The sequence below is a fragment of the Montipora capricornis genome, chromosome 7 (genome assembly GCF_036669925.1).
Source record: "Montipora capricornis isolate CH-2021 chromosome 7, ASM3666992v2, whole genome shotgun sequence".
NCBI classification, from domain to species: Eukaryota; Metazoa; Cnidaria; class Anthozoa; order Scleractinia; family Acroporidae; genus Montipora; species Montipora capricornis.
Genome location: NC_090889.1, coordinates 30,754,664 through 30,772,503, shown reverse-complemented (window position 1 = coordinate 30,772,503; position 17,840 = coordinate 30,754,664). Strand labels below are relative to the sequence as shown.

Here is a 17,840-nt window from a genome sequence, read left to right as displayed (position 1 = left end):
TAGTTCCTTGGGAATTTAACAATAGCGATGAGATTGGTTGAGCAGTCAGTGGACAAGGAAGAAAAAGTAGTTGGCCAGTTTAATGCATTTCCGTTAACCAAAAAGAGCAAAACTGAATTCAAGACTAACTTCTTTTCGTTTTAATATAGTTTCATTTATCGGTGAGTGGAGTGAGTGGATATCCGCTCCACAGTTTGTTCCCTTCTCAAAATAAATTTGTATATTATAATTTGAGATTCCTAGGCAAGTATTTCAAGTGGGCGTGCTTTTTTCGGAAAAAGTATATTTCTTCCCAAATTACAGCTGAAAAGGTCTTCGACCCTGAGCGCCCATATACCACCTGGGCTAAAATCAGCAGTTAGTTAGAGAGGTTGTTAGTTAGTTATTTAGTTAGTTAGTTAGTTAGCAAATTGCTAGTTAAATAATTAAGCTTTTATATATTCATCCATTTTCTTTTCACAATGAAATTGACTGGCATGTATGGCTCGTCAGTTCCCTTCTGTACTTGATTTTTATTTTTTTTAAAAACAACCTTAATCCAAATCTCAACTATTTAGGAAAGTAGAGGGGAGGTTATCGTACTGAAGCAACATGCATCGCATTTAGCCCCGCCTGTCGACGTCAGTTTACCTATACAGCAAAATATCTGCTTTTACAAGTTTGTTCTTGGGGCAAGGATTTTTTTAATGTTTTTGTCTATTACTACTTCAGCAGTAGAAACTATTTTTTTTATATTTCAGTGGTAGAAACTACATCGTAAAGCATTCATCTACATCCATTTTTTGTTTTGTTTTTTTTTTTTTTGCGTCTATGTACAATGACGCATAGACCGTTAAAATAAGACATTGTCAAAGTTCGGGATTCTTTTGTGTGACAGCCCCAAATTTGCGAGCAAAATATTTCTATTCTTTCAAGCGATTTTATTTTGTATATGATGGAAAGTACTTAAACGTAATTAATTAGAACAAAAACTCTAACCCTAACCCTAACCCTCTTTTTAAATTTTCATAGTATGGCCCTGTACATTTTGTTTTCGAGAAATCCGACTTCCCTTTTAGGTGTTCCTCTTGGAACCAGCGTGGTTTCCTTTCCTTCTACAGTTGCCATGTACCTCTTTACCTTCAGTGGTCATTTTGTCTGCTTCATCTAGCATTCTGTGCTCAAAGGTTACATCTACTTCTCTCCTGACACAATCATTTCTTCGCCTCTCTGTCCAATTCACTCTCTTGGAACTAAGACGTTTCGGGCGCAGAACCCTTCTTCATTGAGAAGAAATTCGTGAACGAAGCCGAAGAAAGAACGGCTTTCTTCACACTGAAGAACGGTTCTACACCCGAAATGGCTGCGATTCTTTTTAAATACTACTGACGCTTTTTGATATTTATTTCGTATAACTCTACTTGGTTATTCATTTTAAAGTTTCACGTATCTCCTACAAAACGTTTTGGTTACTTAAATACCGGGCTGTCACTTTTTTGTAATTTTTTGGCTCTTCTGTGCAAAATCTAGACGGATGGGTCATCATTTTTCAAGCCACTTTTCTTAAAACGGGCTTTAGAAAGTTCGTCCTAAAAAAAAATTGAATCGAAGCAGAGTTTTGCATCTATCCAAACCACGCTGATATCAGGAGTGATGCCATGGTGATGCAAGTCAGGCTTGCTACGAGTTCTTTTCGTTTATTTTAGCATTGAGACTCATTGCTGGATGTCCGTTCGAACTTCTTGGTACGAAATGTATCCAAAGAGTAAAACACTGGCCTCGCCGAGGAGTCAGCATCCTCTGTGCTTTCAAGATAACGTGCCACGAAAATGTCGTCATCTAGTTCATCGTCATCTTGATTATCACTTGTGTCCCTTTTGAGGGTGTCAGAACACAATTCCTCCAGCGTTAAATAAATTGGCTCTTCTTTTGAGGTATCTTTTCCCTCACTGCCTTTAAGGTATTGCTCTTCAATTACGCTATACACCGGCTCATCTTCCCATTCAGACTGAATTCTTGTTGCTTTGGAATGATTAGACTTTAAACGCCTCAGATTGAAATAAATCGGGCCTCTGTAGTTTGATATCGGTGAAAATGTTTGAATTTCTTTGCCACAAACTTCGTCAAAGATGTTGTTAAGCACTGGTTCGCTTGTGCCTGCCGAGTAGTTCGCTCCTCTCCTATCCAAACAGCGTGACTTTAGCGTAAGGCTTGGCCCCTCTAATGAGGAGTTCTCAGCTTCTTCCTGGTTTTTAAGGTAACGGTCTTCCAATTGGTCAAAGGCTTGTTCAATTGTAAACAGGTTGTTTTCCTTAGCTTGTTTATCAGACCCAGACCTTTCCAAGGTGTAAAAAACTGGCGCACGAGCGTAAATTGGATCCCTCCCTCCATCGTCATCCGCGCGTTTTCGAGTTTGGTCCCTCACAGCGGAACACTCGGATTCACCTTCCAGTCTTGGACGAATTCTGGTTGCCTTGGAATGGTTGGATTTCAAACGCTTCAAGTGAAGGTAAACCGGACCATCATGGTCGGATAATGATTGAAATTTAGAAGTTCCTTGACCACGAACTTGTTCCAAAAGGTTTAGCATTGGTTCCGGTTCAGCTATTGCATTCTTTGTTTTCTCGCTATCCAAATAATCTTTCTGGAGATGGACGCTTGAGTTTTTTGGGTCACTGTTTCGTGCTCCCTCGGGCTTTTCAAAGTAACGGTCCTTAAGCTCATCGAACGCTTGTTCAATTGTAACCAAAGTGTTATTGTTGTTCTGCTTTTCAGTTCCGGGCTTTTTTAAGGTGTAAAAAACTGGAGCTCGCGCGTAAATGGGAATGTTTTCATAATGTCCTTGATCTGTGTTATCTTGCCCTTCTTTGCTGCCACACTCCCCTTCGTTTTCCAAGTGAGGACGAATTCTCGTTGCTTTGGAATGGTTGGATTTCAAACGCCTCAAGTGAAGGTAAACCGGACCATCATGGTCGGATAAGGATTGAAATTTAGAAGTTCCTTGACCACGAACTTGTTCCAAAAGGTTTAGCATTGGTTTGGGTTCAGCTATTGAATTCTTTGTTTGCTCGCTATCCAAATAATCTTTCTGGAGCTGGACGCTTGAGTTTTTTGGGTCACTGTTTCGTGCTCCCTCGGGCTTTTCAAAGTAACGGTCCTTAAGCTCATCGAACGCTTGTTCAATTGTAACCAAAGTGTTATTGTTGTTCTGCTTTTCAATTCCGGACCTTTTTAAGGTGTAAAAAACTGGAGCTCGCGCGTAAATGGGAACGTTTTCATAATGTCCCTTATCTGTGTTATCTTGCCCTTCTTTGTCGCCAGACTTCCCTTCGTTTTCCAAGTGAGGACGAATTCTCGTTGCTTTGGAATGGTTGGATTTTAACCGTCTCAAATGCAAATAAACTGGGCCGTCGTGGTTGGATAGCAGCTGAAATGGAACAGCTTCTTTTTCACCAAGCACCTTATTTCCTGGTTCGCCTGTGCCTTCAGAATCACCCGTACCTTTCTCATTCGAAGAACGAGCCTGAGGAACGAGTCCTGGTCTCTCTAAAGAGGCGTTCTTGGCTTCTTCGGGGTTTTTTAGGTATCGGTCCTGCAATTGATCAAAAGCCTCTTCAATCGTAAACATGTCATTGCTGTCATTCTGTCTATCAGAATCAGACCTTTCCAAGGTATAAAACGCTGGCGCTCTTGTGTAGACGGGATTAGTCTTTTTATTTCCGTCTGCTCCTGTCGGATTTTCGTCTTCCACATCTCTCCATTTGGGCTGAATTCTGGTTGCTTTAGAGTGATTGGATTTTAGTCGCCTCAAATGGAAGTAGATCGGGCCATCTTCATTACGTATCGTTCCTCGGCTAAAAGTAGGAGTGCCTTTTGGAAAAAGCTCCTCCAAAAAGTTGTACACCGGCTCAGAAGCATTTGCGAGTTGTCGACCCGTATAGCTCGTTTCGGGAATAGGTTCTGGTCTTTCTGGATTGGTGCTCCCGCGTTCACCATCCTTGTTGAGAAAGCGTTCCTCCAACTCATCAAAGACTTGTCCAATGGTAAACTTGGAACTATTGTCATTTTCTTCATCCTGTTCAGATTCATTTAAGGTGTAGTAAACAAGCGCTTCAGTGCAAATGGCCCGATATTGATCCGGGCCGCCCACAAGTCTGAAAATTGGTCCATCTCCACACTCTAGGTCGTCGTTAGTTCGCCTAAATGTATCCGAAAAACATTCCTCCAAAGTAAAATACACTGGTTTTTCAGGTGTAAACTCGGGTAGATCTGGTTCCTGTGCTCCTCGCACGTAAGGTCCCAGAATCTCTAGAACAGGTCCAGTTTCATCTTCCGAACTGCCACAGTGACTGTTTTCTTTCAAGTTAATGAAGTCGGGCAACTTCAAGGAATTCTCAATTGGTCGTTTCTTTTTATTTTTCACTTTTGCATAAATGTGATCCTCATTAAAATGTTTTTCGGATTTGGGATTTTTTGAGGCACCACTGCTTCCCGTTTGTTTGTCAATCAGTGCTGCCTCTTCCACGACACAATAGAATGGCTCCTTTTTTTCGTCTTTCGAGTGCTTTTCTGGGAATTCGATGACTGCGTATACGGGACCCTTGTCCTCTTGATCTTCCCATGAAGGAATCCCATAGTCTTGCACAAACAAAGCTGTTGTTCGAGAAAGAGTGAAAGTATTGATTAAAATTTAGCCAGCAAAATGATTTAGTTTCGAAACCCTTTCTTTCCCACGATCGAAACGTACATTCTCCCAACTAGTACCATGGATTTCTCTATCGGGTAGTAATGAGAATTTGGTGTCATATACCTGTCTAGCGTACAGACATTTTATTTGAAATGGTGAAGAGAATTTACGTACCGATCGATCACTCCTGGAAGTCATAGGGATGATTATTAAGAGGCAGATCACCCGGTCTTCAGTAGTAGACGGGATTTCAATATGGTGCTATGGTTGCGCAAAATATTTCGTTCATTTTTAGGAATATGAAAACTTGGAAAGAGCAACAATTGGAATAAAAAGAAACTTGACGACAAAATCTAACTGAATCTGAAGCACCAAGATGGTGTTAGAGTGGGATGTCCTGTAGCAGCTCTCGTAGCAAATAATGTGATTGGCTCGATCGATACCCAAGCCAAAAACAAACGACTAAATAAATGAAACTATGAGTTAGACTTAAAAACAATAGAAGCTGCTTACAATGCCAAACAATAGCAGGTTACGATAGATGCTATTCTACAGATAGTGGGATTAAGGTATGTCGCTATGGCAACAGCTACGACGAAAGGTGGAGGAGAGGACAACTTACGCGATCTTCTGATTGTGTCATCCTCATCTGAAGGTGAGTTTGTTGTCGGGCTTATGACAGAAATCTACAAAAAATACAGATAACAAGTCAATACAAGCCTGGCTCAATGGAACTGAAGACGGCAGATTATGCAAAAGCAATAGCTGTAGTATGCATCTTGCCTGCATGTTGCCTTAATTTGAGAAGCATTTCACTTCTATAGAGGAAACGATAAATCTAAGAACTATAATCTTTCTTTTTTTACGTACCTTTGTCTCTTGGCTTTCACTTCGTGGACGAAGTGGCATCCTGTGAAGAAAGCAGATTTTAATTTAATACTACTTGCAACATATGTTTCTTCAACTCTTTTTCAAGACCAGAAGAGACTTCACAATTAAGACATAATATAGACTTCATATATGGAGCATCAGACGTTCGCAAGATGACCTCTTAAAGAAGCTGGGATAAAAAATCCCAGCTTCAAAACATCCCATGACCTTCGAATTTCTTAGGTTCTTTTCCGTGCACCTAAGACATCCAGCATATCGTGAGGTCTCCAACGTAGGCATATGGCTGCGTTGTAAAGGCACAAAACAAAATGTTTGAATCTTTTCTTACGGTTGTATATCGAAAATTAGAAAGCGGGCATTACTTTGAACGTTGTCGTCGATAAACAAGGTATCCCACGATAATGACTGTCACTATGACAAATGCTGTTATCCCTGTTGAAATGCCAATGTGTAAGCTGTTGTTTTCTCCTTTCCTGCCACCGCTAACATTTGGAGGAATCTGAGAGAGATAAGCAAGCGAATTTTTGTCAGTTGGATAAGCCTGGTTTCACCAGCGACTCCAGCAGAAACGTAAGCATACGAGCGGTTATTTCATCGTGAAAACGAGGTTGACACAAGCATGTGTACAAATGCAAGGATCAATTTTTTTTTCCTTTTCTTGTGCTTGCCTTTATGCTTGCGTTCGCTGGCGTTCGCTTGCGTTCGCTTGCGTTCGCTTGCGTTGTGTGAGAAGGAAAGACAGCATAGGCACAAGGAAATCTGCTGCGTCTGCCCGTGTCTGTCCAATAGCCCTTATTCACGATATCGGCCATGTTGGTTTTCAAATTGTCATGCAAATTAGCCATGTGTTATGCTGGGCGGCAAACTTTGGAATAAAGGCAAATTGCGGAAAATCGGCACGTCGAAATATTGAAATAACATTGCTAAAAGTACATTTTAGAATTTAGAATTAAGTACCTTTTATAATAATTTATATCTTTTAATTGCCTGCGACATTTTGACTTTCTACTTCGTTATCTGCTAATTTTTCAGTAAAAAAATTCGAAGTAACTTGTGCAAGCATTCTGGTTTACTAATTAGGTGATAAACATTCAATGAACATGAAACAAATCATCTGTGTGGCTAAGATGTTCGTTATAACCTCTCGAACTTGTGTTGTTTGCCCCCTCAGAAGTGTGTAGCTAATTTGCATGACAATAGCAAATCCAACATGGCGGCTATCGTGAATAAGGTCTATTATAGCACTCGTTCCAGATTCACGCGTCTGTCCATTTAAAGTCGGGAAGGTCGATGTTGATGCTTATGTCGACGTTCGTTTTTACTTTGTATAAACTACTTATGCTTTCGCTTGTGCGCATGCTTGCGGCAGTAGTAAAAACCAGGCTATAGCTAAGGGAAGCAATGTCCTTATTCCAAGAGACTTTCACTTTAATAGCTCGAACCTAATCAACCTATAATATTTTAACATATGGGTAATATCATGATTACAAAGTGTAATATCGACTAATTACATTGAAATGACTATGACGCTTTTTACCACAATTACTTGTAATCTCGCAATCTGATTGGCTAATTTGCCGTTGTCGATGAGAGTCTAGACAACGCTGTACAAGTCATGCTCGCGTCATTTTGTCACGCAGTGTTATAGCCAATCAGGAACGCTCATTTTGGGAAATAAACCAATCATATTGCGAGGAAGTTATAGGCAACGCTTGCTCTTTCTTTGAGTCATGATTTTGGTCACGCTCTGAAATAAAAACTTTCTTTGGCGTTGACTCACTCGTTGACTCACTTGGCGTGGACTCACTCGGCTGCGCCTTGTGAGTCAACAGCATTTTGACCACTGTGATGACGAATACCGTTGTCGATAAGAGTACAGACAACGCTGAACCACTTTCGATTTGTTAAACATACAGTAGAAGCTGGTAAAAAATGGGTGCAGAGATGGCACAGTGGTGAGAGCACTCACCTCTCACCAATGTGGCCCGGGTTCGATTCCCAGATCCGGCGTCATATGTGGGTTGAGTTTGTTGGTTCTCTACTCTGCACCGAGAGGTTTTCTCCCGGTACTCTAGTTTCCACTCTCCTCAAAAACCAACATTTGACTGATTTGAGTTTAATTGTTGATTGCAGTTTACAGTGTCCCCAATGTGCTCCAAAGCTAGAACGACTAGTTCCTTTCCTTTCCTCTATAAGCATGTGGGTGGCCTCATGGTTAGTGTGCTCGACTCCGGATCGAGTGGTCCGGGTTCGGGTCCTGGCCGGGAACATTGTGTTTTATTCTTGGGCAAGACACTTTATTCTCACGGTGCCTCTCTCCACCCAGGTGTATAAATGGGTACCAGCGAATTTAATGCTGGGGGTAACCCTGCGATGGACTGGCATCCCATCCAGGGGGGAGTGGAAATACTCCTAGTCGCTTCATGCTACAGAAACCGGAGATAAGCGCCAGCCTGATGGGCCTTGACTTTACCTTTTTTTTTACCTATGTAAGCATACAACACGGACGATAATGCCCAGGTTAAAAACCTTGCGTATCTCTACAAGGGATCAACAAAAAGGCCTAAGCTTTAAAATGATTCATTTATTGTTCAGCTTTCTGATGAGTCCCTTGGTAAGGACAAAATTGCGTGTCGGGGTACCCTATTTTTTCCCTTTATTAAATCTAGCTTTTGGTGCTAAAGATCCATAGTAGATGGTAGGCGCTTTAATTACTCTTAACGGAATGAATGAAAGGATGTTCTCTTGGTTCAGTTTTTAACACCCTCCGTTATATGCTTTACTTACCTTTGGTTCCAATGTGACTGACTCTGTACTAGGCCCTGTCGGTGGGAGTACAATGGGCGTTGCTTGACCCTTAATGGCAGGTGAAGAAAACTCGATGACTACAGGTGGAACTTTCACTGTCGGCAGAATTTGAAAAGTTGCTGGGAGGACTCCGGGTACATGGCCAGAGAGCATCGACGGACTTGAAAAAGCTCTTGTGATCCATGAACTCACTGAAACTGTCGATGACTTCGACGAGACTTCTACTCTCGGAGTGCCTTTGGACGTTGTCGGTAAAGTGACAGATGTTCTCTGTGCGGGGTTTGCTACTATGGGACTGCCAGATGCGGTTGGTGTAACAAGAAATGCACTTGAAGAACTGCGAGTTGGTTGAAGATTGTATACTGTGGAAGAGACATCTGGCATTCGTGTACTACTGGAAAGTTTCAATGTGAAGGATGCAAGGAATGTTGTATGGCTCGCATAGGAAGGTTTGCGAGTGTTGTCAAATGACGATTTTAGCGGATGATCGGAGACTTGTCGTGTATATTTGGGGAGCGTCGATGATGTAATTGCGGAGACTTTTGTGAGCAAAGCAGGAATAGTAGTCGTGAAAGTTGTCGTTGTACTTAGTCGCCCTGTAGATAAACCTCCAGAGGATTGTAACCCTAGAGTAGATTTGGAAGCCATTGGCGAAGTACTAGAAACTGACTGTGAATTAATTGAAGCCTTTGGTGTAGATGTGTGGACTTCTGCCGAGGTCACGAGCAATTCCGATGTAGCTTTTGGGCTGATTACCGGTGAGTCCGTTACACGCGTTATCTTCGTTGGCAATATGGTAGAAGAAGATGAACTTGGAGGGGCATTAACGAGACCTATAAATAGATAAAAAATCAATAAATAAATAAACAAGTAAACTAAGTTGAACTTTCTTTAAGGAAAATGTTACTTTGTATTCTTTAATTTATTCTTTTGGTCGATTTTTGCACGGCTTTTTGACAAGTTTGACAAAGGTTTATAATCCGTTATGCTGAGAAGACCAGGGTCAGCTAAAATATGCTTCCTTCGCTGCACAATCAAGAATATGCTTGTCGAGGGCGTAGCGTTGATCGCGAGTACACAGAGGACTTAACTTTGGCTTGCGATAAGAATTAACGTTGTTTCAATACCCGAGAAAAAACCATTCGCTAGATTATCACCTGTAAAAAGTGATTCTAAGTTAAATTTTGTTAATCTTTACCTCATTTATTTATTTATTAAATTTATTTATTAAGTTGTTTTTTTTATTTCTTCAAGTCCCCTTTTTACTCTACGATGAAGCCAAAAAGCGAACTTACATGATTCTGTTCCTTGGAGTTTAAACGACAAACAGAGACCGATGGTCACTCTTCTCAAAACAATAGGGACAATTCCTCCGCACTCTATGTACAAATTGAGGATTTTTCCTCGAAGTATATTGCTGCCATTCACACCAGTATTAATCTGTGATGAAGAAATAATTACAATCAAAACATGACCACAATTTCTGTGCTTTTTTTAAGTTTAACGGGGCTCTTTTTTTCTAGCCCCCATTTCCCCCTCCCAGTTTGAATCGCCTCTCCCTTGTCACCGACTTCATAGCCATCAATCACAATTCTCGTCATCACCAAAGTCGCCATTGATTTACTAGGCTTAGCACTGTAATAAAATCAATTGGATTTTCATATTTTGCATTTAAGCAATAGAAGACTTTTTCCGTGTCTACATAGCCTCATTTAAACACAAGGGGGAGTTGGGACTGTCGAGAATTCTCTCAACTCCCCTAGTGTTTAGATGAGGCTATGTAAACACGGGAAAAAGTCCTCTATTTCTTTTATAAAATCTTTCTCAAAAATAATTCGACAAATGAAGGAAACTGCTCTTTTTTTACTTCTTGATTGAAACAGATTTTCTTGATACACGCTCATATTTCCTTCCAGCCAATCAAAACGCGCTTCTGACAACACATAACCAATCAAAATTCGTGTGATGTCACAACTGGGATCTAAACACAACTATTGACCAATGAGAGTGCGCGTAATATCCTAATTATTTTATAATATTTTCTTTTCAACGTCTTTCACAGAAGGAAGAGCAGTGTGATGAAATTTAACTCGGTTATAGGTGGTTCGCAACCAACCTCTAGAGACACAGATAACAATGCTGCAATGTACAATTGCTGGTGGATGAACAAAAGGAGCTTATGAGAGATCTTTTGTTTTCGTCCACCAACATAGCAGCGATAACGTGCTGTGAAAAGCCTTCTATTCAACATACTATGAGAGTAAGGCAATACGCCACTTTGGGGTTTCGAGTGCAGCAGCTGTTAATTAATTTGGAGGGGGGGTAGGGGGGGGGGGGGGTGATGTAGTAGCTTTCGTGACGTATAACGTGATTGGCTTGCAACCTTAACCAAAACCAAAAGACTAAACAATAGACCTTTTCGGCTTGTACATTTTGTTTTCCCAATACAGATCATGTGATAATACTCAGGAGGTTTGGTCTTTTGTTTTGTTCATTAAAATGAGGGCATGCAAGCATGAATATGCCTGCATGCACTCTTTTTAATGAACAAAACAAAGGACCAATCCTCCTGAGTATTATCACATTATCTGTATTAGGAAAACAAAATGTACAAGCCGAAAAGGTCTATTGAAGCAATAAATAAGACTTAAAAACAATAAAAGCTGCTTACAGTACCAAACAATGGCAGATCACGAGAGCTCTACACTGCTGTGTTTTTTTTTTCTTGGAAGAGAAACAGACTAAGAAAAGCCATGACTTAACTTACTGAAAACCTGAGTTGTTTACAATGCGCAGAGATGATCTATTGAACCTCATGCGTGAGAAGTCAACATAGATGTGAACGTGCAAATCAGGCAGAGGTTATTAACAGGACCAATGTATGAGAAACCAAACGGGACAAGTTTGGACTGCGGAAATTTGATACGGATAATTAATAATAATAATAATAATAATAATAATAATAATAATAATAATAATAATAATAATAATAATAATAATAATGATAATGATAATGATAATAATGATGAAAATAATAACAGTTCTTATTATTACGCATTTCGCGTACGCCACAATGCGTTTACAAAATGGTATTAATATTAGATATTAAAAATAACTATGAACGGATATATATCGATTTCTATGTATATTTAAAATAAAAAAAATGTAGCTCTATTCCCTACAGTACTGAAAATTGGTGTGAAATATTTACTAAATCAAGTATATTCTATTGACCATCGACATCTCTTGATCTAATATTAAGCTGTTTATCTATCAAAAAGTTAAAACCCTTGAACAGCTTGTATGTTGAATCTTTCTTGTTCCTTTTTGTTCTTTCGTGCAGAAGGGGATAGGGGGAAGTGGGGTGGAATTTGGAATTATGTCCTTCCCTTTGGAAAAATCCTGGCTACACTCCTACAATCACTCCTACATTTATTGTGTTATTTGAATTATCTCTCGTATCTTACCCGGAGAAAATAACGTTCATTCGCAGATGCTCGAGTCATTGTTAAAAGGCTTGGTACGACGTTTAAATACTGCTGAGTGAAAGCGCGTTTGGTGCCATTACAAGTCATGTACGATGAAGAGTCGAATTTCAAGGAGCAAGTCCAACGCTCCCAAAGTAAGTACCTCATGGACGTTTCTCTTACATCGCCAAAATTCAAGGTAGGCAAACGCCCATCAGCAGTCTCGCTAACTAAGCTTGCTTTTCCGTCACAACCTAAAAACGAGGCAATCACATTGATAATAACTTTAAGAATGATAATACCAATAGTATTGGTGATAAAGATCTAACGGTGACGACGATGATGATGTTGATGATAACCACGATGGTGACGACAATGATGATGATGATGATGATGATGACAACGATGATGACGACGATGACGATGATGATGATAATGAATTTTTAATGATGGTAATGATGATGATAATGTTGATGACGATGATGATGACCTTAATTACTGTAACAATAATAACAATAATAATAATAATAATAATAGACACATATAAAGCGCAGTATCCACTAATTGCTCAAAGCGCTGTACAGTAATACACTTTTAATATTAAATTTGTCTATAGGTAGCGCGTTTGGCGCGTTTTGTTACTCCTTGTAAAAAGACCCTCGCCACACTTGTCAAGAGCACAAAACTCGGTGACGATTGATTCCGAATAGTTTGGGTGATATTTCCACGCGAGAACAAAAGCTAAGATATTGAGTATTTTTCCCGGAGTGAGAACTCTGTGCTGAAGTTGGTAATATTGAAAGCTAGTGGTCGATACTTTTATCCCTACTCCTCCCTTCCTCTGTCAGTGACCTGTTTATTAAATATTTATAGCTACCTGCGCACAGGGAAGGGAAGGGAGGGAACGAAGCCGAATTACACTGTCACATTGAATCAGAGTGGGGTTTTACTTTCTCCAGACTCCGCACATCAAGTATAGTTGCAGAGACACCCTGGCTACTTTATGTGCATGAACTGTTTACGTGTGTGATATCTTACTCTCGCAAACTCTGTGTGATATCGAAATCTTCGAAAACAATTATAAGTGGTTTTGCGATGTTATGTGCAAAGCCTAGCTTTGTCACCGCGCTCAACGTTTGTCTCCAGCATTTCTTACCGATTTGTGGTATATTTATTTAAAGAATGCTACACAATGTTTTCATTTCAGTTTAGTTGCTGACGCAATTGTCTTTTGTTTTTAAACGAAACCTCATATCAACTGGTAATTAAAAATAGTGAGGATGTAGTTTACCTCAGAAATAGTCTTGTTGCCATGGCTGCCCAATCAATATTTGAGATAACGCGGCACAGTCAACAATAGCAAACCTCTTATTGTAAGCTTCATTGAATGGCGGTTGTTTTCGGGGAACTGGCATTGCTGCACATTTGTGATTGAAATACTTTGATTAAACTTTCCCTAGGAAGCTGAGGAGATCTTGAAAATTATAGACATTTTGATCAATTTCCATTGTGTTCTTCCTAAGGTTATCCTATTAGTAAACAGTTTAAATTCAGAACTAACCGATACTCGGGCAATCGTCGCACTAACTGCTTTCTGCAACCTTTGGAAGACAGTTTACAGATAATATAAAGATAAGTTAATTTTTAATTAAGCGTGAAAATGGCTGAATGTAACCTAATGACCTTGTTTTGGATGTCCTAGTTCGAGTAAGTGTTTTTGTCTTTGTTGCGAAAACAATGTATTGGGCAGCGAGAGCGTTCAAGTCTCTCTTAAGCAGAAGAAGAAATCGAGAATTCCTTCACGAACGGTCTTCAAGTTGTTGTCCTTAAAACTTTCTTTTTGACGCGATAGTTGCGCTTTCAGGGTGGAGAAATTGACCGCAATTTCCTTTAAACGTTGTCAGTGATGCCGGTTTCAGTTAATTGACTATAATTATCCGACATAGTTTTCAAGATTGCAAGTGTCTTGATCTAATTATCTCTCGGTCAGTGGAGACTATCAGTTTGAACAAACCCTGATCCCTTCAAACGAACGACAAGCTGAATTTAACACAAACATATGACAAAAGGAATTTGCTGCTTCTACTAACTATTCAACTTGTGGAGTGTAAATTTAATCAAACTTCTTTTTGGCTGAAGCAGCCAAGTTGCTTTTGTTTTTAACGCCTTGGAGCAAAAGTTTTAAGTCGGCATTTTTCTCTCAATATCTGCTGTTTCAACCCAAGAAGAAAAGGGTAGAAATCATATTTGTGAATTGGTTATTTTTTGACAAAGCTTTGGTTTATTCAAATGCTATTTTCAGAGCTCGACTCTTTTAACACCTGACTAGGAATTAGAATGCTCTGACCGCTATACTGAAGACTCCTCGAACGCTGTAGGTCACCAGCTGAAATCTATAGGGCTCAAACCTGGGACTGAAACCTGAAATGATTGCATTGGAGGAAACGTAACCAAATAACTTACCTTGTTGAAGGTGATCTCGAGTTTGTCTGTTCGTCGTGCACACCCATCGGTTGTTAAAAAATGAGAAAGTTGCTCTTGGTATGGAACACTGGCAAGAACAGCTACGGATCTGCCCCACCGCATTGAATGAACTACAACTAAACCGAGTATCACTACACATCCAAGGTGGCAGGTTAAAAGTGTCCACGCCACTACTTGGTCTGGAAATCTGCATAAACTGAGCTGTTACAACAAAAACACGGAGCTGGAAAACCAAAAGTATCGATGCTCGAAGCTTCGTCTTCATTTCATCGAATGAGATAAGCAAAACGCTTCTCACCAAACAACCGAATGATTTGGGACGTCTTTATCTGATTGCCACTGAAATGAGGATCCCTACGTTTCTTCTCTATCAGCTTGAGGACTTTTGTTGAATTTACAGATAACACGTCTCTGTCTGTTTCAATTGATAAGATCGTATTCAGCATACAAATCCAACGTTTTCTTTCCAGTAATCAAATATCCTAAAGCCGTTTGAGCCAAGCGCCTTACGCAGTACAAATGCTTAATATTTTTATCCGCAGGCTTCTAAATTCGTCACTCGCGCAGGGCTGTCATTGGCGGGTGAAGTGTCTATACAGCTAACAGTGTTGGTAGCCGCTAGCTAACAGCTAACAGTGTCTATACTTGGTATGAAAACTATGTCCCTGGATACTGTGCCAGGCCGCACTCGAAAACATAGTGTATTCTTTTTCGCCCAAAAATAGTGCTAGAAAGAGATGTGAAATGATTTAGTTACAAAGTAAATCCCGATATGCGTAATAAATGATGTCCAAAATCTCTCAAATATGACTTCTAATAGGGAAACTTTATTCATTTATTCACGGTTGGGAGTGTGAGATATTTTACAAACTACCAAACTGACGAAAAAAAATACCGAAAAGGATAAGTTGTACTGTATTGAATTTTGACATGCTACATGGACCAACAAACGCGAAGACCTGTTTGATAGAATCATTAGGATAATCGCATTTTTATCTGTCTTAGTTATTAAATTCATAAGCTTTGATTAATGATCAATTTAGTAAAGTAAATATTGCGCGATGGCCAAATTTAGCGTGAAAGACGAATCTGAAATATTGACTTTTCCATGGTAACCAATGGATTATATTTATTCCTTGGAAATATTGTCGTTCCACGGTAACCAATGGATTATATTTATTCATTGAAAAATAGACGATAAGTTGACAAAATTAAGTCTTGTTTATCTTTGGATTCCACGCGCTAAAATTTAATCCTATGATGATTTTTTATGCCCCATTTTCTTTTCAAACCTAAATTTGTTTCTGGATGTTGACTTCAAGTTTCTTTAAACATGACAACAATTAGATATTTATATCTAATTGCGCCTCAAGAGAACCCTAACGGTTTTGCTGTCCTTCCTTAAAGTTTCATCAATGGTGTTACGCAACCCCTAACAAGAATTCTTCGAAGGCACGATATTCGAGTTGTAAATAAGCCCCTCAAGACTTTGCAACAAGAATTCCTTTCTCCTTAATTCAGACGACCTATTGAACACCAACCCAACGTGGTTTATAAAATACCCTGTGCCGATTGTGATTGGTGGTATATAGGTGAAACTGGCTGTTGCTTTGAAACCCGCGAGAAAGAACACGTTAGGAATGTAAAAACATGTGCTAATGGGTCAAACATTGCGAAAAATGCGTGGTCTTTCGGTCATCGCATTGATTTCAATCATTCTCGAGTTATCGACAAAGGCTCTTTTCGTATTAGAAAAACTCTAGAGGCCTGGCACACCTCTGCTACCAGCCGGTTCCTAATCAGTATAGCATTCTTTTTAAACAATAGCCACCTTTTTTCATACTTTTACTTTGTTCTTTTTATTACTTTTATCTCGCCTTTTCTGTATATATTTCACCAATTTGCATTCTTAAATTTCAATGTTTTATCCGTGGAAGGCTGTAGATCGACAGCCGAAAGCTTATATTCCTTTTAGCCAGAGAACGTTTTTTATTGTATTTTAATATGTCTCATCCTGGCTGCGCTTCAATTTTTAATCACATAAATCATTGAATGGTTTCTCTCCGCAATATCTAACGGAACTTCTGGTGCAACGGAAATCAAATAGGTCTTTACGCTCGGATATTCTAGACCTGCTAACGCAGCCAACTTGAAAAACCAAAACATATGGTGATAGAGCGTTCTCCATGTGCGCTCCAAGGATTTGGAACACTGTTCCTTTGGAAAGACGATAGTCCAGTACAGCTTTGTTGTTTAAGAAAAAACTCAAGACATTCCTTTTTACTAAATTTATTGAGAGTAACTTTTTATGAACATTCTAGTTGTTATGATTATTGCTTCCTTTTTAATTTGTAAGTTCCCTGATGTAAATCTGTATTTTTGGCGATATATATTGTAAAGCGCCTCAAGCAAATAGTGGATGTGTATGCTATGTAAATGAACTATTATTTATTTATTTCATTTTTTTTTTTTTTTAGTATTTTCAAACAATTTTTCCCTGGTAATTTCTCTAAGTTTTTTTTTTCTTTTTTTTTATTGTACTGGCAAGGCACATACAATTCCATAGAAGTGTTTTCATTCAAAAACTAACTTTTCAATTTTAAAATCGACTTTCATTTATTCCTCCCATCGTATTCACGTAGTTCCGCCTATTGGGGGTGTGTTTGAGGTTAATCTCTTTATTTTTAACAGTTCTTTCGGAAGCAGGAAATAGTGCGAAGATAGTACTGCCCAAAGATGGTGGCCATTTTCAAGTCATAATTGCTTTTCTTAAAATATAATGTCAAATTCTTTTGCGCACTTGAACCGAAACAGTGTATGACCACTATCTAAGTTTAATTTTCATACTAGCTTTCGAACCCTTTAAAAATATTTAAATGAGGTGATAGTGAAGCAAATGAGCTTTTCTTCGGCTTAAAAGATATGCCCATCTGCAGCTGTGGTTAGTGTTCTTGAGGTCTCCTTATCTAGTACCCTCCACTGAGTCAGCTTCCTGGCTGACGCTTTCAATGTAAGTTGTAATACATCACTTCAGAATCACTATTGTTTTCAAGTCAACTATTCACGAGGAGTTCCTTCGGGCCGCTCGGGATAAATCTCGTAGCAAATTCCACCAGAGCTCTGTGTGATGTTCAGGTCCTTCAATTGTGCTGATCCCGTATGGAAACTTTCCTGTGTTATTTTCACCACAGTAAGTTCGTTATCAATTGGCTCATTGTTTTCTAACGCTGGTTCACATTTCAATGAAATTACATCGTCGTAAAAACTTTCCTCAGTGTTCCCCTGACAGTTCTTGATTTGTTCCTTGGCAGTGTCTGGATGCGGGTAGGAGCCGGAAGCATCTGCAACAGCTGGGGATTGTGGAACACTGTACGTGAATGAGTATATTGCTGAAAAACAAAATATTAGTTTTATATTGCGTCATGGTACATGTAGCCATATTGGGGTCACAAATAATAATAAAATAATAATAATAAATTAGTAATAATAATGGCTTTAATAGAAGTGCATTCACCAGGTGGCTT

At 39.3% G+C, this 17,840-nt stretch overlaps 2 protein-coding genes across 5 annotated transcripts in view; one reads left to right on the top strand and one right to left on the bottom strand.

Annotated features, from left to right (window-relative positions):
* The window catches only part of LOC138056894 (uncharacterized), a 72,157-nt gene extending 60,238 nt beyond the window's left edge, over positions 1 to 11,919 (top strand). For all 4 annotated transcript variants that reach the window (XM_068902829.1, XM_068902831.1, XM_068902830.1 and 1 more), the window contains one exon: positions 11,859 to 11,919. In XM_068902829.1, coding sequence (XP_068758930.1) covers positions 11,859 to 11,908 — 50 coding nt within the window. In that variant the 3' untranslated portion in view covers positions 11,909 to 11,919. The remainder of the gene's footprint in view (positions 1 to 11,858) is intronic.
* LOC138056877 (uncharacterized) lies at positions 501 to 14,906 on the bottom strand. Its single transcript, XM_068902804.1, has 8 exons — positions 14,296 to 14,906; positions 11,833 to 12,086; positions 9,661 to 9,805; positions 8,345 to 9,198; positions 5,920 to 6,056; positions 5,537 to 5,576; positions 5,289 to 5,352; positions 501 to 4,632 (listed from the first exon to the last, which is right to left on the bottom strand). Exons 1-8 carry the CDS (start codon positions 14,579 to 14,581, stop codon positions 1,682 to 1,684), a joined length of 4,731 nt encoding a protein of 1,576 aa, XP_068758905.1. The 5' UTR covers positions 14,582 to 14,906; the 3' UTR covers positions 501 to 1,681.
* Between the last annotated feature and the right edge of the window lie 2,934 nt (positions 14,907 to 17,840).

What these genes read in the sequence shown, in the direction of transcription:
- LOC138056877 (XM_068902804.1), bottom strand. Translation starts at nt 14,581, where the DNA reads ATGAAGACGAAGCTTCGAGCATCGATACTTTTGGTTTTCCAGCTCCGT. An exon ending in TCGAGATCACCTTCAACAAG is followed by an intron (nt 12,087 to 14,295) that starts GTAAGTTATTTG and finishes CCTCGTTTTTAG; the next exon opens with GTTGTGACGGAAAAGCAAGC. An exon ending in TATCGACGACAACGTTCAAA is followed by an intron (nt 5,577 to 5,919) that starts GTAATGCCCGCT and finishes CTTTCTTCACAG; the next exon opens with GATGCCACTTCGTCCACGAA.